This window comes from Podarcis liolepis, assembly GCF_965112155.1.
Source record: "Podarcis liolepis genome assembly, chromosome: 13".
In the NCBI taxonomy this organism is placed as follows: Eukaryota; Metazoa; Chordata; class Lepidosauria; order Squamata; family Lacertidae; genus Podarcis; species Podarcis liolepis.
The window spans coordinates 50,609,759-50,629,937 of record NC_139573.1 but is presented as its reverse complement, the minus strand read 5'-3'; the positions used below and the strand labels follow the sequence as shown (position 1 = coordinate 50,629,937).

General features: G+C 46.6%; 2 protein-coding genes and 1 long non-coding RNA gene across 6 annotated transcripts in view; all 3 read right to left on the bottom strand.

Moving 5' to 3' along the window:
- The window catches only part of UBA6 (ubiquitin like modifier activating enzyme 6), a 39,895-nt gene extending 37,339 nt beyond the window's left edge, over nucleotides 1–2,556 (bottom strand). Inside the window, exons 1-2 of one of the 4 annotated variants that reach the window (XM_083473128.1) lie at nucleotides 2,199–2,556; nucleotides 1,053–1,094 (exon numbers count right to left, since the gene is read on the bottom strand). The gene's annotated coding sequence lies outside the window, so the exon portion shown is untranslated. The remainder of the gene's footprint in view (nucleotides 1–1,052; nucleotides 1,095–2,198) is intronic. The other 3 variants (XM_083473130.1, XM_083473131.1, XM_083473129.1) reach the window with 3 other exon arrangements.
- Nucleotides 2,557–8,124: 5,568 nt separating this feature from the next.
- Nucleotides 8,125–8,667, bottom strand: LOC310692449. Its single transcript, XR_014518824.1, has 2 exons — nucleotides 8,634–8,667; nucleotides 8,125–8,593 (listed from the first exon to the last, which is right to left on the bottom strand). It is a non-coding gene; the product is annotated as an uncharacterized lncRNA (long non-coding RNA).
- Nucleotides 8,668–14,613: 5,946 nt separating this feature from the next.
- Nucleotides 14,614–20,179, bottom strand: part of LOC310692374 (transmembrane protease serine 11E-like) — a 70,150-nt gene continuing 64,584 nt past the window's right edge. The window contains exons 8-10 of the mRNA XM_083473270.1: nucleotides 18,310–18,569; nucleotides 17,147–17,289; nucleotides 14,614–15,605 (exon numbers count right to left, since the gene is read on the bottom strand). Of these exons, the coding sequence (XP_083329396.1) occupies nucleotides 15,444–15,605; nucleotides 17,147–17,289; nucleotides 18,310–18,569 (565 nt within the window). The 3' untranslated portion in view covers nucleotides 14,614–15,443. The remainder of the gene's footprint in view (nucleotides 15,606–17,146; nucleotides 17,290–18,309; nucleotides 18,570–20,179) is intronic.

Below are 20,179 nucleotides of genomic sequence, written 5' to 3'. Positions count from 1 at the left end.
TGCAGTATCTGCAAATGTAAGGAACTAGCAAGAGAACCCTTTCCTTGTTGATCGTTTCTTGCAAAACAGAAAAAAATCATTAAGTTTTTAGAAACCTTTATTGTAAGGGACTAAAAAAGAAAGAGATTTTAAATCATTAAGCACCTGCAAGTCTCCTAGGTTCGCTTCAAAAGATAATCCCTTTAATAAGTACTTATTAGAATCCAATATTGTATGTTTGCTGAAATCAGTGTTTTAAGAAATGTGGATGCATTTCAACCTTGTATATGCTTTCATTTGACTCGTGGTTATGTTTCAAGTTTCTGATGCTGTTGTTGTTACTATTTTTTTTATTCTAGAATATATGCAAATTTCCTAGACACTCCCCATTAGATTATTATAGTTAAACAAGATGAGCCTTGCTAGCTCAAGCCAAAGGTCCATGGAGTCCAGCATTCAATTTTCCACAGTAACCAACCCTACACCTTACAGAAGTCAACATGCAAGATATGAAGACATTAGCCATCCCCTACTGCTGCTCCCCAGCAGCTCACATTGTCACTCTTTGATCCTGGAGATTCTGTATAGCCACTGTTGAGACTTATTCTCCATGAACTTGTCCAGGGCCTGAGAAGCTGCCTAGGTACCTGGCCATCACTATGAAACACATCCTAGTCAGTTTTGGGTCTGGCATGCTGGTGAATTGATAGTCAGATACGGCCCAATAGTCCAGGGGGCCATGATGCTGATAATTCCTGAAATAGTAGCCTGGTGCTTACTTAGCACAATTGTAAGGAGCCCCAGCACGATTTTTTACCTTGAAAGGGGCAATATAAACACGCTGATTCCCGGACCAGATTGAGAAGACGACTGGGCTGCATCCGGCCCCCTGGCCTTAGGCTGCCCACCCCACAAGGTCCGAGGAACAGTGGACTGGCCCCCTGCTGAAAAAGTTTGCTAATCCCAGGCCTAGCCCCTCCGTTTCGGTCACTGCATTGCACATATGCCCAAGGAAATAGTAACAGAAAAGCAAACCTGGATCAACAACTCGGGCACAGATACAGCAGCCTTACCTGCCTCCAAATTTCACAGTTCTGTCGCAAGGTGCACACAGTCTTTGATGCAGAGAGAGAGAAAAAGAGAAAGGCTCAACGACAACAGAGTGATACATACTCTGCACATCCACAATTATTCTTACTTCTTGTCTTCCAGAAACAATTAAGCATTTGGGGTGGGGTTTTTTTTTTTAGCTCCTTAAGGACTAACACATGGATTAATGGAAGTTGAAACATAACATGCGTGCAGCCGGGGGGGGGGGCAGGGCAGCAGCTGCCCCCCATCACGTAAATCAATAAAAATACTTAACTGAGGTTTGGAGGGCCCCCAACATGAAGCCTGCCCCGCAACATAAATCCTGGCTACGCCCCATGAAACATGTCACTGAATTATTATTATTAGGGAGGGTAATTATTAAAGTTGAAATGCAGCACAGAATTTTGAATTCTGGGGGTATTGTAATTATGGAAGCTGATACTTAATTTGGAAGGGGTGGGATGTAATTCTAGAAGCTGAATTTTGGATCTTTTTGGAGAGGGAGCAGGTAATTCTAGAAGCTGAGACCTGGCAGTGAATTTTGGAATTTTTTTTGGGAGAGGGAGCACATAATTCTAGAAGCTGAAACCTGGCATTGAATTTTGGATTTGGGTGGGGCGAAGTTATGGAAGCTGAAGCCTGGCATTGAATTTTCCATCTTTTTTTGGTGGGGGGGATAATAATTCCAGAAGCTGAAACCTGGCCCTGAATTTTGGATTTGAAGCAGGGATGCAACTATAAAAGCTGAAGCTTTGGATTTTTTTTGGGGGGGGGAGGCTGTAATCACAGAAACTGAAACCTGGCGGCGTATTTCAATTTGGGGAAGGGGTAGCTAACCGAGTCATGGGCTGCCCCTTTCCCCCCACCCGAATTCACGTCGAACCAAAAAATAAAAAATGAAAATTGCCATGTGCCATGTCACGCCACGGCTTCCCTCGTTCCTCCCGTCCCAGGTTTAGGCTGGGGGGCTAAGGCCTGGGAAGACGGACCCCCCCCCCATATCCTCCCCTCCCCGGTCGGTCGGTCGGACAGGTCCCCTCACCCCGGCTGCCCCCTCAAGCCCAGCCTCGGCCAAGCGCAGGCCCGGCCGGCCTCCCTCGCCGCAGAGGCCTCGGCGGATTCCTCACCCGACACCCTCCTCCTCCTCGCCGGCGGCGGCGGCTGCCTCTCCGCCCCGTCACGCGGCGCTCCGGCGGCCCCGAACCTCAGGCCCTGAGGGGGGAAGAGGAAGCGGCGGGGAAGGCGGGCAGGGCGGTGAGGGAAAGGAGGAAGCGTCGGCGTCGGCGTCACCTCAGCTCCCAAGCCGGCGAGGAAAGCAGCGCCCTCCCGCCCGGCCTCGCTCCGCCCCGCGGCGCCCTTCCCGGGTGCAGGGAGGCCGGGTCCGCGGCGCCTCGCAGGCCAATCCGGGAGCCGGGCCGACACTCCGCCTCCTGACAGGACGGAGGCCTCCCTTCTCGCCGCCAACCGCCGCGCGCGGTTCTCCTCAGGCAAGGTAGGCCGGCGCTTGGCCAGGCGCTGCGTGTTTTCAAATGCAAAAAACCAGCAAGAGGAGGAGGTGCGAACGACGCGTGACTGACGCGAACGTGTGAAAGAAGCAGCGCGCGAAAGGCGGGCGCGCCCTGTCGGATTGGTAGGGCGGCAGCAGCAGCAACTGCTCTCCACTTTCTCTCGACTTTTTGTGTGACTGGTTTTAATTTACAGATAGGTAGCCGTGTTGGTCTGCCATAGTCAAAATAAAAAAATTCCTTCCAGTAGCACCTTAAAGACCAACTAAGTTAGTTCTTGGTATGAGCTTTCGTGTGCAAGCACACTTCTTCAGATACACTGAAACATGCACACGAAACCTCATACCAAGAACTAACTTAGTTGGTCTTTAAGGTGCTACTGGAAGGAATTTTTTTATTTTGGTTTTAATTTGTTTCTAAACAACAGCAGCAAGAATATTGATTGCAAAGTATTGGAAGACACAAGATTTACCCACCCTGGAAGAATGGCAGATGAAGGTGATGGGCTATATGGAATTGGCAGAAATGACTGGCAGAATCCGAGACCAGGGAGAAGAGGAAGAAGATTGGAAGAAATTTAAAGACTACTTGCAGAAATACTGTAAAATTAATGAATGTTGAAGGGATGTTGGATTGAAAATAAGCGGTATTGGTAAAAAGATGAATAAGAATATATAAATGCGGATCGACAATGGCTGGAAATATATAGTTATAATAGGTTAAGATAATAAGTAAAGATAAATGATAGAGGGTAAGGATTTGCTGAACTAACTATGTGAACTGGAATACAGAAGAGGGGTGTGTGAGGAGGTCAGGAAATAAGTAAATGAAATATAAGACATGAAAATATTGATTATTTTTCTTTTTTTAACTTTCTTCTCTACTTTTTATGTGCTTTGTCTTTGTATTTTTTTCTTGTACAGTGGTGCCTCGCAAGACGAAATTAATTCGTTCCGCAATTCTCTTCGTCTTGCGGTTTTTTCGTCTTGCGATGCACGGTTTCCCATAGGAATGCATTGAAAATCAATTAATGCGTTCCTAGGGAAACCGCCTTCAGACCAGGTCTGGGGACAGTCTGTCCCCGGACCTCTTCTGAAGGCTGGGGGGGGGGGGGACAAGGGCTTTTCTTCCCACCCCCAGCATTTTAAAAAACCCTGGGACAGCGGAGGACTTCTCCGCTGTGCGGGGCTATCTTAAAATGCTGGCGAGCGGCATTTTAAAATCGCTCCGGACAGCGGAGGACTTCTCCGCTGTCCGGGGCGATTTAAAAGCCCCTGGGAAGGCAGGCAGGGGGGACAAAGACTTTCGCCCCCTGCCCGCCTTCAGAAGGTGTTCCCGCCCCCCGCCCCACTTCGGAACAGCTTTCCGAAGTGGGGCGGCGGGGCCGGGTGTTCCCGCCCCACTTCGGAACAGCTTTCCGAAGTGGGGCGGCGGGGCCAGGTGTCCCCGCCCCCCCGCCCCACTTCGGAACAGCTTTCCGAAGTGGGGCGGCGGGGCCAGGTGTCCCCGCCCCCCGCCCCACTTCGGAACAGCTTTCCGAAGTGGGGCAGCGGGGCCGGGTGTTCCCGCCCCACTTCGGAACAGCTTTCCGAAGTGGGGCGGCGGGGCCAGGTGTCCCCGCCCCACTTCGGAACAGCTTTCCGAAGTGGGGCGGCGGGGCCAGGTGTCCCCGCCCCCCCGCCCCACTTCGGAACAGCTTTCCGAAGTGGGGCGGCGGGGCCAGGTGTCCCCGCCCCCCGCCCCACTTCGGAACAGCTTTCCGAAGTGGGGCGGCGGGGCCGGGTGTTCCCGCCCCACTTCGGAACAGCTTTCCGAAGTGGGGCGGCGGGGGCAGGTGTTCCCCCGAGCGCTTCTAAAGGCGGGCGGCTGGGAGGGAATCCCTTGGCCCCCCGCTGGACTTCCCGGAGCTCTTTTGAAGTCCGGCGGGGGTCCAAGGGATTCCTTCCCAGCCGCCCACGTTTAAAAGCACTCCGGGGAAAGCAGCGCACTTCGCTGCTTTGCCCGGAGTGCTTTTAAATGCGGGCGGCTGGGAGGGAATCCCTTGGCCCCCCGCTGGACTTCCCGAAGCTCTTTTGAAGTCCGGCGGGGGTCCAAGGGATTCCTTCCCAGCGGATCTCTCTGCCAGCAGCGGCAGCTCTGCCGCTGCTGGCGGAGACTTGCCGGCATCCCGAAGCCTGTGCGCAGCGCGCCCAGGCTTCGCGGATCTCTCTGCCAGCAGCGGCAGCTCTGCCGCTGCTGGCGGAGACTTGCCGGCATCCCGAAGCTTGTGCGCAGCACGCCCAGGCTTCGCGGATCTCTCTGCCAGCAGCGGCAGCTCTGCCGCTGCTGGCGGAGACTTGCCGGCATCCCGAAGCTTGTGCGCAGCACGCCCAGGCTTCGCGGATCTCTCTGCCAGCAGCGGCAGCTCTGCCGCTGCTGGCGGAGACTTGCCGGCATCCCGAAGCCTGCGCGCAGCGCGCCCAGGCTTCGCGGATCTCTCTGCCAGCAGCGGCAGCTCTGCCGCTGCTGGCGGAGACTTGCCGGCATCCCGAAGCCTGCGCGCAGCGCGCCCAGGCTTCGCGGATCTCTCTGCCAGCAGCGGCAGCTCTGCCGCTGCTGGCGGAGACTTGCCGGCATCCCGAAGCCTGCGCGCAGCGCGCCCAGGCTTCGCGGATCTCTCTGCCAGCAGCGGCAGCGCTACCGCTGCTGGCGGAGACTTGCCGGCATGCCGAAGCCTGCGCGCAGCGCGCCCAGGCTTCGCGGATCTCTCCTGCCTTCAAAAGCCGTCCGGGATAGCAGGAAGCGCTTCCCTGCTATCCCGGACTGCTTTTAAAATGCTGGCCCTGGGGAGCAAAGCCTTTTGGCCCCCGCCAGCCTTCCTGGACCTCTTCTGAAGGCCCGAGGGGGGGGGGGAAGGCTTTGCTCCCCACCGCTAGCATTTAAAAGAGGTCCCCGGAGATTTCCCTATGGGCTTTCGTCTTGCGAAGCAAGCCCATAGGGGAATTCGTCTTGCGAGGCAAATCGCGGACGAAAAAACCTTTCGTCTAGCGAGTTTTTTGTCTTGCGAGGCATTCGTCTTGCGGGGCACTACTGTATTGTTTTTGTCTTTTATTATTATGCTTTTTATTTTTTATCTATAATTTTGTAACTTTCTATTGTCTGAAAAAGTCTAATAAATATCTTTAAAAAAATAATTATTATTTGTTTCTAGTCCTCATGATTGCACATGTCCCGATGAAATTCTCTGAAGCAGTAGGGCATGGGTAGGCGAACTAAGGCCCGGGGGCCGGATCCGGCCCAATCGCCTTCTCAATCCGGCCCGCGGACAATCCGGGAATCAGCATGTATTTACATGAGTAGAGCGTGTCCTTTTATTTAAAATGCATCTCTGGGTTGTTTGTGGGGCATAGGAATTCTTTCATTTTTTTTTCTTTTTCAGAATATAGTCCGGCCCCTCACAAGGTCTGAGGGACAGTGGACCGGCCCCCTGCTGAAAAAGTTTGCTGACCCCTCCAGTAGGGTCTCAGACCCCCTCCCCGAATGAAAATTTCCCATGCCGAATTTTCTTATTGATAAGAAATACATTGGAATAATAATAATAATAATAATAATAATAATTTATTATTTATACCCCGCCCATCTGGCTGAGTTTTCCCAGCCACCCAGCCACTCTGGGCGGCTCCCAATCGAGTGTTAAAAACAATACAGCATTAAATACTAAAAACTTCCCTGAACAGGGCTGCCTTAAAATGTCTTCTGAATGTCAGGTAGTTGTTTATCTCTTTGACATCTGATGGGAGGGCGTGCCAAAGGGCGGGTGCCACTACCGAGAAGGCCCTCCGCCTGGTTCCCTGTAGCTTTGCTTCTCGCAAAGAGGGAACCGCCAGAAGGGCCTCGGAGCTGGACCTCAGTGTCTGGGCTGAATGATGGGGGTGGAGACACTCCTTCAGGTATACTGGACCAAGGCTGTTTAGGGCTTTAAAGGTCAGCACCAACACTTTGAATTGTGCTCGGAAACGTACTGGGAGCCAATGTAGGTCTTTCAAGACTGGTGTTATGTGGTCTCAGTGGCTGCTCCCTGTCACCAGTCTAGCTGCCGCATTCTGGATTAATTTCAGTTTCCGGGTCACCTTCAAAGGTAGTCCCACGTAGAGCGCATTGCAGTAGTCCAAGCGGGAGATAACTAGAGCATGCACCACTCTGGCCAGACAGTCCGCGGGCAGGTAGGGTCTCAGCCTGCGTACCAGGTGGAGCTGGTAGACAGCTGCCCTGGACACAATTGACCTGCGCCTCCATGGACAGCTGTGAGTCCAAATGACTCCCAGGCTGCGCACCTGCTCCTTCAGGGGCACAGTTACCCCATTCAGGACCAGGGAGTCCCCCACACCTGCCCACCCCCTGTCCCCCCAAAACAGTACTTCTGTCTTGTCAGGATTCAACCTCAAAAAAGAAACAACCAGCAGTGCTTGATGTGTAACAAAGGACAAGACTGCTTTGTAATAGGATCATGGGGCATCCAGAAAATATAAAGCAATGCAGGTGCATAAGAACATGAATCACCCCCCCCCCCAAATATAATGATGAAGAGACCCTTACATGTGTACCCTATGTATTTATACAAACGCGGGGAGGGGTGTGAGTTTGCTTTTGCCGGCTAAACTCATTTATATAAGGTCTAATTTGAGACAAACTCTCATCTCACTGACATGAGGCTTGCTCTTTTCTGATCTTCTGTATTTGTCAGAGTTGAAAATCCCTGTTCTCAACAATATGTTGTGCAGAACTGTGGAAGAATTGTCTATGTGGTCTTGCTCTCGTTTTGAAAAGAGATTTGTTATTATTATTATCTATTAAATTTGTATACCACCCTTCATATTAATCCACATATATGGATATATGAAAAATAATAATTTGATACAATACTACACTGAAATGTTTAAATGTTTCTTTGATCGTCCTTGAATCTTCCTGCCACACTTGACACCTAAAGTTAAATGTGCTAAAACAGATTGAAACTGCCTCACATTTCTAAGCATCTGGGCAGGCTTGCCTAAACAAGAATGTTTTTAGTAGGTGTCAAAAAGAGTACAGTGAAGTTGCCTGCTTTATCTCAATAGGCTGGGAGTTCCAAAGTTTAATGATTGAAGCGGTCAAGTGGGCGCATGTGCAGTAAGGCGATATCATGGGTAAATCAAGTTATTAAGGTTTTCTGAACTAATAGAAACACATTGAACTTGGCCCAGTAGCTAATAACAACCACAACTCAGTTCCCAGGGGCAATGCAGGGCTGTAGCTTTATGGGTTGAGCTTCTAGGGAAGTGTGAGGTCAGCATAGCTGTCAACGTTTCCCTTTTTAAAAGGGAAATTCCCTTATTCCGAATAGGATTCCTCGTAAGAAAAGTTGACAGCTATGGAGGTAAGAACCCATAGATTGACTAGCTTGTAGCAATATTTGCTACATAAAAAAATATGAAAACAAACTGTTGCAAACATCAGTGAAAATTATCATTCACACCAAAGGAAACAGGGATTTTTAAAATACATTTTTAATAACACTTGAAACAGGGTCTAATGTTTACATTGTTTATTTATCAGGTATAGTTTTACTGATGATATTAGCTGTGTATAAATTAACACTGAAACCAAGCAGAGACAAAAGCAGACTGACAAACACATTAGCAATTAATAATGGAGTCCCCTGGGCTGCCTGACAGCCTATCAGGAAAGAAGATCTTGAAATATAGATTGAAAGCAAAACAAATCAGGCGACATTTATGTACTTTTTATTAGTAAATTTGGAAATACATAATGCAGACTCAGATGTATGTAGTTCAGGTGAATATTATAGCACTTGTCATTTTAACTGGGTGAATCCCTATTTAAGAGATTCAGAATATCAAGAGCAGTGTTGTGGGATTGCACATGTCTTCTCATCATTGCTCTATCATATATAAATTCTCCCATACACACATACTTATACTTGTTTGGTGATCTATACAACCTGGATTGAAATGAACCATTGTAGTTTCCAAAACTCACTATGAAACTCATATTTTTAAAAATTGGGCAGGAGAGCACATTTGATCACATGACCCACTACTACCTCCTGCATCTGCAATGCGCAGATGTCTGTTCTTAATGCGAAACCATTCTTAACCTGAAATGCGCTTTCGCTAATGGGGCCTCCTGCTGCCGCCACACCACCAGCGTGCGATTTCCGTTCTCATCCTGGGGCAAAGTTCTCAACCCAGGGTAGTACTTCCGGGTTAGTGGAGTTTGTAACCCGAAGCATTTGTAACCCGAGGTACCACTGTGCTCTAATTCAGTAATGGCCAAACTTGGCCCACCAGCTGTTTTGGAACTACAACTCCCATCACCCCTAGCTAACAGGACCAGTGGTCAGGGATGATGGGAATTGTAGTCCCAAAACAGCTGGAGGGCCAAGTTTGGCCATCCCTGCTCTGAATCAACTTCACAATAGATATGAAACCAATGAAAAATCGTTATCACCAAGTGCTTGGTTTTCACCTTCTGTTTCGTTACAGCTACTGAAACATATTTCAGGAACAACATGCTTCCTCTAAGTTCCTTATTATATTCCTTAGCATGTACCAATGATTCTTATGGAGACAAATAAGTTGCTCCCTACTTGTAGTCCTAATCAGAGATGTGGGCTATAAATGTTCTGAAGTTCATCTAGCATATTTGGATCTAAAACTCATTCAAGGCATTGGGAAGATGTCCTACTGATAAGAAGACAGCCTTAGAATATTCTATAGCTGAAGAATGTCAGTCTAAGATGGGTAAAGGCAAATACCTTACAAAAGTGAAACAATAACCCTTTCTCCAATCTTAAAAGTCTAGTTACATTCTTAATTGGCTAGGATACGTGTGTGTGTGTGTGTGTGTGTGTGTACGTGTACTTATGTGTGTACACACACACACACATGTATACATAACAAATTGAAAAATCAGAATATCAAAGTTTAAAAACTAAAAAACACTGCATTCGAACATGTAATATTTAGCTGTGCCTATAATCCACAAAAGTCTAATTTTCTGAAAAAGAAAAAGGAAACCTCACCACAAACAATATGAAATGTGTCTGAAATTATATTATAATGATGTGGTGAAAGTTTTGGCTTCTGCAACCCATCAAGTATTACCAGACAAAGTAGAACTGAGTGAAAGGAAGTCATGGATTTGACAATAGAGGCCTTCAGGAATTAGTGTTACAGTTGTAGGGTTTGTTAGAATCTCCAATTAATCCTCTGTAACCACATCTTTTTCTTGTGACCTTCTCAAGAAGCATGTAGGAATCTCTTCACCTGCAGCAGCAAAGGTGGACTTGTGTAAAGATGGACACTATATCACCCTGAACAGAATTTTGCCCCCCACCCCATGTGAACTCAGTGAAAGAGTTCTCTGTGCTTTCCTCCTTGCAGCCACAAAACCCCAATCTGAAATGGAAGTCTGTCTTTGTCGTTTTTGTTGTTTCATACTTGATTGGCATCTGCAGACAAGTAAAAAAGCTACTGATATACTTCAGTATGTATAAGAAAATGGTTTAATGAGTGATTTAGAGATAGAAACGTAGAAAGACGACCCAACAAAAAAGTATGTTGTGATAAGTTTCTTCCATTATTTAATCTTAAAAGGTCAAGAAGATCCTTCTTTAGAGTTCCTTTATTTCTTTTCTCAATGTTCTTGAATCATTAGCACCAACATGCAGTTCCCCTGCTTTTCAAATATAGGACACTGAGCATGGGCATAGCCTGGATTTATTTGGGGGAGGGGTGGAACCAAGTTATCTGCAATGCAATTGGTCATTAGTTAAGTATTTTTATTTATTTACCCACCATGCTAACGCCCATGACATTGAGAAAGAAGTTACCCATGAGCTGCTAAAATGAAATTCAAGGATAAATTAAATTCCAAAAATCGTATTGGGACAATACTTTTATTATGCCAACCAAAATGTTACAAAATAGTGTGAAAGGTAGTTGGAAAACAAGGCAGGTGTGGAGGAGAAAAAATTGGCTAGAAACATAGCCATCCGTGTCTGCATCCGGTAAGAATCGAAAAGCTGAAGTCTTGGAGGAGATAGCAGACATACATATAGAATCACTGAATTGTAGAGGTGGAAGGGACCCCAACGGTCATCTAGTCCAACCCCTTCCAATGCATGAATCTCAACTAAAGCTCCCCGTCAGATGGCCATCCATCCTCTGCTTAAATATCTCCAATGATGGAGAGTCCACCACCTTTGGAGAGATTCTGTTCCATGAGACTCTGTTTGGTGTTATGCACATTTCAGGTTATACCAAGGTCTATTGGAAAGGCAGGCGCATACAATGGCCAATTCTCCATCTCTGGAAATATTAAAACCAGTTGCCCTTAAATCATTCAGGGGAATAGCGATTTAAGTTTTACTCAAAGTAGACCCATTGAAATTAAAGGACCAAGCTTAGTCGTGTTCATTATTTTCAGTGGGCCTGCTCTGCGTAGAACATACGGTAGTTGACTACTCTTACATCTTAACTGAAAATGAATTATTTATCCACACCTTAATTTAGGAGAAAGTAACAATATCCATAGCTCCAGGCACTGTCTTTTGCATCACTCAAGTAAGTGACTTTTTCTAGTTTTGCATAAACTTTTGATCCTTGGATGTTTTTTGAGTGAAGACAAACGTAAATGTTTTTAGATTAGGAAGGTAGTTTTGTAAGAATGCTCAGCCCAGTCCTGAAAGTTTATAGGCTGGAATCCATGCTGTTGCCAAGAAACTCTCCCCCACCCCACCCCTTAATATTTCTTGGACAGCTGTTTCACTAATTTTGTTCAAGAAGAACAAATTAGCATACATGCAGCAGTTTGTTTTTTAAGGTGGACAAGACTGACGCCTTAGGTAGCATTTGATTCGCTAGCACGTATAACTTTAATTTCAGCTGTGAAGCCCAAGGAAGCTTGATGATATATTACATCTATCATCACTCTAACGGTGCTTTCAGACTAGCACTATTTTGGCAAATTCAGGTTGTGCAATTAAAAGATTTGTGCAACTTAACTCGCTCCCATCATCAGCTTGTGTGTATGCGATGAAGACACGCTGACAAAAACAGAGTGTGAAATTTTACAAAGTTCCAAAATGCATGGCACCTACGTACATCACTGTACTAGAGTGCCAGCAAGGCAATACAGTGGTACCTTGGTTTAAGAACCGCTTAGTAGTTTATGAACAACTTGGATTAAGAACGCTGCAAACCCGAAAGTAGGTGTTTTGGTTTGTGAACTTTGCCTTGGAAGCAGAACATGTCGAGTGTGTTGCATTTGTAAATTGAGTCCCCCACTGCTATGGGAAAGCATGCCTTGGTTTAAGAACGGACTTCCGGACCAGATTACGTTCGTAAACCAAGGTACAGTCATAGCTCGGGTTACGAACACTGTGGGTTCTGTGTTTTTGGGTTGCGGACTACACTGAACCCGGAAGTACTGGAACGGGTTACTTCTGGGTTTTGGCGCATGCGCAGAAGCACAAAATGACATCATGCGCAGACGCAGCACTTCAGGCTGCAAACGTCGCGGGTTGCGAACATGCCTCCCACACAGAACACGTTCACAACCCGGGGTATGACTGTACCACTGCATAGGAATTCTGAAAATTCCTATCCTTTAGAAGAGTGACTAGTGGGGTGCCACAGGGTTCTGTCTTGGGCCCGGTCTTATTCAACATCTTTATCAACGACTTGGATGATGGACTCAAGGGCATCCTGATCAAATTTGCAGGTGACACCAAACTGGGAGGGGTGGCTAACACCCCAGAGGACAGGATCACACTTCAAAACGACCTTGACAGATTAGAGAACTGGGCAAAAATAAACAAGATGAATTTTAACAGGGAGAAATGTAAAGTATTGCACTTGGGCAAAAAAAATGAGAGGCACAAATACAAGATGGGTGACACCTGGCTTGAGAGCAGTACATGTGAAAAGGATCTAGGAGTCTTGGTTGACCACAAACTTGACATGAGCCAACAGTGTGATGCGGCAGCTAAAAAAGCCAATGCAATTCTGGGCTGCATCAATAGGAGTATAGCATCTAGATCAAGGGAAGTAATAGTGCCACTGTATTCTGCTCTGGTCAGACCTCACCTGGAGTACTGTGTCCAGTTCTGGGCACCACAATTCAAGAAGGACACTGACAAACTGGAACGTGTCCAGAGGAGGGCAACCAAAATGGTCAAAGGCCTGGAAACGATGCCTTATGAGGAACGGCTAAGGGAGCTGGGCATGTTTAGCCTGGAGAAGAGGAGGTTAAGGGGTGATATGATAGCCATGTTCAAATATATAAAAGGATGTCACATAGAGGAGGGAGAAAGGTTGTTTTCTGCTGCTCCGGAGAAGCGGACACGGAGCAATGGATCCAAACTACAAGAAAGAAGATTCCACCTAAACATTAGGAAGAACTTCCTGACAGTAAGAGCTGTTCGACAGTGGAATTTGCTGCCAAGGAGTGTGGTGGAGTCTCCTACTTTGGAGGTCTTTAAGCAGAGGCTTGACAACCATATGTCAGGAGTGCTCTGATGGTGTTTCCTGCTTGGCAGGGGGTTGGACTCGATGGCCCTTGTGGTCTCTTCCAACTCTATGATTCTATGATTCTATGATTCTAAAAAATGTGTAGTTTACTTTTGCTGCTGGTTGAAAGTGTCTAGCAGGCCTGCCATAATGTTCCTGATACAGTAATGCAGGAAAAGGTACTACTAGCATGTTTCTGGATGCAAGGCAAAGGGGAATATGGCAATGATTCTACATGATAAAATTCAGGCAATGGCCTCATCTGAATGCCTTGCAGTGAAACTGCTGCTTCCCATTCTCTGGAACTTGGTATGCTCTACCTCTAGAGAGAATGTCCTATGCAGTTCACTTCAAGGTGTCCACCTTATCTGTGACTGCTGTCAGGAACAAAACAACAACAAACCTCTGGTTACGTGAAACATATTCAATAAACACACAAGACGTAACCAGCTGTACTTTTGAATAAATAAAGTATACTAAAGTATACTAGGGACGCGGGTGGTGCTGTGGGTAAAAGCCTCAGCGCCTAGGACTTGCTGATCGTCAGGTCGGCGGTTCGAATCCCCGCGGCGGGGTGCGCTCCCATCACTCGGTCCCAGCGCCTGCCAACCTAGCAGTTCGAAAGCACCCCCAGATGCAAGTAGATAAATAGGGACCGCTTACCAGCAGGAAGGTAAGCGGCGTTCCGTGTGCTGCGCTGGCTTGCCAGATGTAGCTTGTCACGCTGGCCACGTGACCCGGAAGTGTCTCCAGACAGCGCTGGCTCCCGGCCTATAGAGTGAGATGAGCGCACAACCCTAGAGTCGGACATGACTGGCCCGTACGGGCAGGGGTACCTTTACCTTTACTATTCATTGTACTATTCAAGGATTTCCAGAATATTAGCCTTGTTTCGCCATTCTGGGCTTCATCAGTAGTACAAACTCTAGATAATTGTAGATAAATACAATATCGTAATCCTTATGAAGCCCAGGATGACGAAACAAGGTTAATATTCTGGAAATCTTGTCTTAGACTCTGTGAAAGGATTCTGTGGAACTGGAACAACCTTTTGTGTGGATTGTTGGAGTCTATGAACAGACAGGTGGAAACATATATGGACCTTATGCATGAACTGATTAGAGAATGAACTGATCCACTGGGTCTTCTACTTTTTTCCGTTGAACTTTATGAGCTACTTCTGTTGAAATCTACAGTTTAATACAATGAATAGTACACTTTATTTATTCAAACATACAGCCGGTTACGTCTTGTGTGTTTATTGAATGCTGTCAGGGGCAGCCACCCATGCATAGCTGTCAAGCGTCCCTTATTTGGCGGGACAGTCCCTTATCCCAGCGCCATGTCCCGCTGCTGTCCCTTATTGATGAGGCTTCGTTTGGCTGCTGGCTGGGCTTTCTGCCTTTGGCTCAGAGGGGCTCAGAAGTTTAACATACCTGTGCCCGGAAAATCCCTTATTTTGGCTGCTGATCCCTTATTTCCAAGGCTACTGGTCCCTTATTTTCAAATCTGTAAGTTGACAGCTATGCACCCATGAGGCAAGGTGAGGTAACCTCTGGCAGCAGGATTCACAGGGGCAGCAGATTCAGCCTCTCAATAAATGCACTGGCAGAGATGGCTACAGCAGCACACTCCTTGGAGGTGAGATCTGCCACCTCCTTGGCAGCTTCCCCCTAGGCGGCCATTTGTCAAACAGGAGGTGCTGCTGGTCTCCTACCCCAGCGAGGAAATGGCAGGAGTGACCTCTGGAGTCTCCTGGGCTCTGCACCTGCCTGGCATTATTCAGAGCAGGCACCTTCCCCTCCCTCCCCACCCAGAAACGACCTTGGATTCTCACTTCAACCATTGGGTAAACTTGTTTCCGATGCAGATCTTCACGCACCCCTTCTTCCCTAGTGGGGAGTGCCATTTTGTGTTCACCTCTGGCGCCAGCCCTGACTGCTGTTGTAGCTGTTTGGTGGCAGAAGCCAATGGGTATATCCTTCCATGTTCTGAGCTCACAATATTTCCTGCTAACATGCAGCTTCCATGACAGGGATAGCGAGAGGGGAATAGAAAACAGAGGAAAGTGGGGGGGGGGGAATCATTCAAGCTATGCAAGGGAAGGTTACCCTTATTTTGTGAGGGAAGCCTGTGTAAATACTGTAAATAAATACTGTTTAACAGTCTGCCTCCATTACTTCTTAACATACCAGAGCAATGCCAACAACTCTGGAAAGAAGGCAGACAATCTCACGTAAAGGACATTTGCACAAGTTACAAACAAGTATGACCTGCATACCGCCTATGATGTACAAAACGTACAAATTTTGCATCAGAGCCCAGTATATTTGGTAATCCAGTCCCGAAAGTAAGTCACTCGTGTGTAGACTCCAGGCTTATTTGGCTTAGCACACTCATCTCCCCAGCTCACTATGCCGACAAGATACCACATGTTTCTTGTGTCAGGTGTAACCAGCGGGCCACCAGAGTCGCCCTAGAGGGGGAGGAAAGGGAGTTTTAATAAAACATTGATTTTCAGTAGAAGCAGAAGATTAAAGGGGCCGCATCAAGCTAAAATATATTCATTTTAAGTTAATGTTAAAAGTACATTCAGGTGTTGTACTTGCTGTTGTCCCTCCCTACCTATGTTTATTCCCCCCCCCCCGCCAAACCAGAGACAACAGGATAGCTGTTTTTGAGTTTTGCAACAGTTTAATCAAAGAGCCAGGCATTTTAACAGAAGCAATTCTATATGTCCAGAGCTAGATGCAGGCCTTTCAGGGTTTTGTGTGTCTATCTCTGTGTGTATCAGAGCCAGTGTGAGAGAGAAACTACTGAGTAGTAGTGGGATGTATTTGTATGTTCTTAGTTGACACATAGTGGTTATTCATTCAAAGAGAGGGCCCCTCTTCATCCAACATGGATGTGTTTGTAAGAACAAGAAAAGAAGTCTGGATTTGAAAGAGAACTGGTATTCCGCGAGTTCCAGTAGTTAAAACACAAATGGAAAAGGCAGGAAAGAAAGAGAGGAGAAAAAATGACGAAAGGAAGAATAAGGGGGAGAGACAGACTCAGTCCACCAACTTTAGTCTCAGACATGGCTGCTGCTAAGGCAGACAGAAAAGAAATGAGTGGGAAGGTGCTGGCCTTACCCTTCTGGGTACGCCACTCTGCTCTTGGGTTTGATCTTTGCACCAAAAACAGTTGAGTCTTTAGCTCTAGTTGTGTGCTGTGCTGTGTGCAGACAAGGAACCCATATGGGGAACTGCAGAGACCACAAAGAAGAATGCTTAGTTTGAGTGTGTACAGGTGGAGCAACTGGAGCCAATGTAATCCTGCTGTGTTTCACAAGCATTCTCTCCAGCAAGAGCTTCTCCAGAGAAGCCATCCCAGTACAGATGGCGGATCCAGCCTTCCAGCCTTGAGATGGAAGCACAGACTCAGTTCAGGGCTCACTGTGGCAAGGACTTCTGCCTCTCCTCCGTTCTTTTGTTTTTAGCTGATTTATTTGCTTGATGGTGTGTTTTTACATCTATTGCTGCTTATTTCATTGATTGCTTTTATTTTGTGTTCTATACCCCACCCTGGTATCTGTATTCATGAAGGACAGGTTATAAATATATTTTTTAATAAATAAGAGTAAGTATGGGGCATTGAGGAAGGTTTCTAATACAGTCATACCTCGGGTTGCGAACGTGATCCGTGCGGGAGGCACGCTTGCAACCTGAAGCGTTTGCAACCTGAAGCGCTGCGTCTGCACATGCGCGTGACGCGATTCGGCGCTTCTGCGCATGCGCTTGACCTCATTTTGCGCTTCTGCAGATGCACAAGCGCCAAAACCCAGAAGTTACCTGTTCTGGTACTTCCAGATTCAGCGCGGTCCGTAACCCGAAAATGCACAACCCACAGCGTTCGCAACCCAAGGTATGACTGTACTCAAAACCAGGAAGTGATGTTCCTTTAAATATATTCTCCCCACAGGAATGTCAGCTTTGTTTACAGGGGATTAATTTTATCAGATGAGAGTGGACATACCTGACAGGAATCTACTCCTCCTTCCAGGTACCCAGCACATATCATCCCAGGCGTTATGGCCCCATTGTACACTTCTATTCTATTACAAGTGGTGGAGTCTATGAGCTTTACTGTTGCTTCTTGAAGAACATTAGGAGTTTCACCTAAACGGAAAATATTCATCAGTGCATCAAATAATAATAATAATAATAATAATAATAATAATAATAATAATAATAATAATATCTTTATTGTCATTGCCCCCTCTTGGGGACAACGAAATTACTTGGCTGCTCCATCCACCCAGGTAGGGCACTCCACACAAAATCAAAACAACTATAAAAACACTAATTAAAACAATACAGTATAAAACAGCAAGGAAGATTAGATGACTTTCAAAGTCCAGGCTTCCCATTCAGGGCTGAGATCGCTCTGGGGAAGAAGCTGTTCTTAAGATGGCTCGTTCTTGTCTTCATCGTCCTGTATCTCCGTCCCGACGGCAGGAGCTCGAAGAGACAGTGACCAGGATGTGATGGATCTTTTACTATGTCCAGTGCCTTCCTATGGCACCTTGTGGCATAAATAATTTTGCTCTAGGTAAGGCAAGGCATAGAATAAACTTTTATGGTGTGTCATATAACATTAGTCACAGCTGCTTAAACTTGCATGAATATAAGAGATTTAAGGGGGAAGATATTTGTGTCTCTGCAGTTGAGCCTTTCCCTTCTAGGCTCCATGATTTCTTCTTCCACTCAGGCGAAGATTTATTTCATCTTCTCTTCATCTTCCTTTTCTCTCGTTTGACAGCTTGGGGGAGGGGGTTTTGCCCCTCTACAATTACCATTTTCTTCCCTACTCAGCATTTTCTCATCTGCACAGAAACCAGCAGCCCTCAGCAATCTGCTATCATTCCCCTGCTCCCTGCCTGGCCACTCCCTGTACAAGGTTCAAAAAACTGCATGTACAATTAGATGGGAATAGGGAAGTGTGAACATTCATTTTCAGCATAGCCCTGAGGCCAGTTTAAAGATGGCATTGGTAATTTAACATAATCTCCTGTGCAATAAAGAATCCATCCCTGTCTTCATCTCCTTAAATCTTAACACTGGCAAAAGATACATTCCCACTCCTACCCTTAATCTTATCATACAAAATACTGTCTTCTTCTAAGTAGATGTGCTTACCATCATCACTCATTGCTCCCCATCCTGTAATAACAGCATCTATATTATATGGAATCCTCTCACTTGCATCTGGAAGGCAAACCCGATGAACAGCATTTGTGAATTCCACACGTTTAGCCAGCTGCAGGACAGCAATGTCATATTCATGGGCTGGATAATGGTACTTTTCATGAACTATAATGGTCTTGACAGGCCGTACAAGTAGTGAAGGTGTCAGATAGGTTCCAAAGCTAACAGTCCATAAGCGTGGGTTACTGGAACTGAAAAGAAGCAACAGATTAGAGCAAATCACAACATTGCTGGACTTGTTCATACGCAGATCCACAACAGAAAGAGAAAGCAGAGAAGTATTCTAGCTCCTGTTGAACTGATTATGATGTTACTAATCAGCATTTTGATATTCTTTGTTGTCTTCATCTTTTCTAAAGAAAAAGCAAAGCAACAAGCTACAATCCTCACGGTCACACAAGGCTTTGGAAGTATGTGAGCGGCGTCTAGTGAAGACCCATCTGTGAAAGGATTTGAGAAGGACCTCCACTTTGGTTGCTGGAATGTTATTTCCCTGAACAAGCTGCTATTTCTCCTTCTCCCATTGCTATTCCCTGGTCCTGAATGGGGTAACTGTGCCCCTGAAGGACCAGGTGCGCAGCCTGGGAGTCATTTTGGACTCACAGCTGTCCATGGAGGCGCAGGTTAACTCTGTGTCCAGGGCAGCTGTCTACCAGCTCCACCTGGTATGCAGGCTAAGACCCTACCTGCCCGCGGACTGTCTTCCCAGAGTGGTGCATGCTCTAGTTATCTTCTGCTTGGACTACTGCAACAAGCTCTACGTGGGGCTACCTTTGGAGGTGACCCGGAAATTGCAATTAATCCAGAATGCGGCAGCTAGACTGGTGACTGGGAGTGGCCGCCGGGACCACATAACACCGGTTCTGAGAGATCTGCATTGGCTCCCAGTACGTTTCTGAGCACGATTCAAAGTGTTGGTGCTGACCTTTAAAGCCCTAAACGGCCTCGGTCCTGTATACCCGAAGGAGCGTCTCCACCCCCATCGTTCAGCCCAGACACTGAGATCCAGCACCAAGGGCCTTCTGGTGGTTCCCTCATTGCGAGAAGTGAGGCTACAGGGAACCAGACAGAGGGCCTTCTCGGTAGTGGCGCCCGCCTTGTGGAACACCCTCCCATCAGATGTCAAAGAGATAAACAACTACCTGACATTCAGAAGACATCTTAAGGCAGCCCTGTTCAGGGAAGTTTTTAATATTTAACGCTGTACTGTTTTTAACACTTGATTGGGAGCCGCCCAGAGTGGCTGGGGAAACTCAGCCAGATGGGCGGGGTATAAATAAATTATTATTATTATTATTATTATTATTATTATTATTATTCATATCTGACTCCCTGATTCTGAGCACTCTTTGTCAGTACACATGTCCCCAAATCAATATGTGATTAGCTAATACAAAAACTGGGAGACGATGTTTAAAAGAGCATCAGTGGGCAGGAGGAGAGGTTGCTTAACCCTTCCCATGCCTGCTAGGTTCTTCTTGGCAAATCGGATCTCCCAGCTGAGAGCCCAACTAGAGAAGAGCAGTATAAATGTGGCAGAGGGAGGAGATGTTATTTACAGATGATAATTCTCAAGAGGGGGGAAGGTTATACATCCCTCTTCCACTGATTCTTCCCTTCCAATACTTACACTCACATTAGCGTTACAAAGAAAACACAATATTGTGAGTTCACTGTTTGATCTCTACAACATGTATTTCTAGGTAAGGTCATACTCTAGGCTGTCCCCATCGTTCCCCTTTCTTGACAGCTACCACCACTCCAACCCCTTTTCCCACACCCAGAAACTGAAAGCAGATGA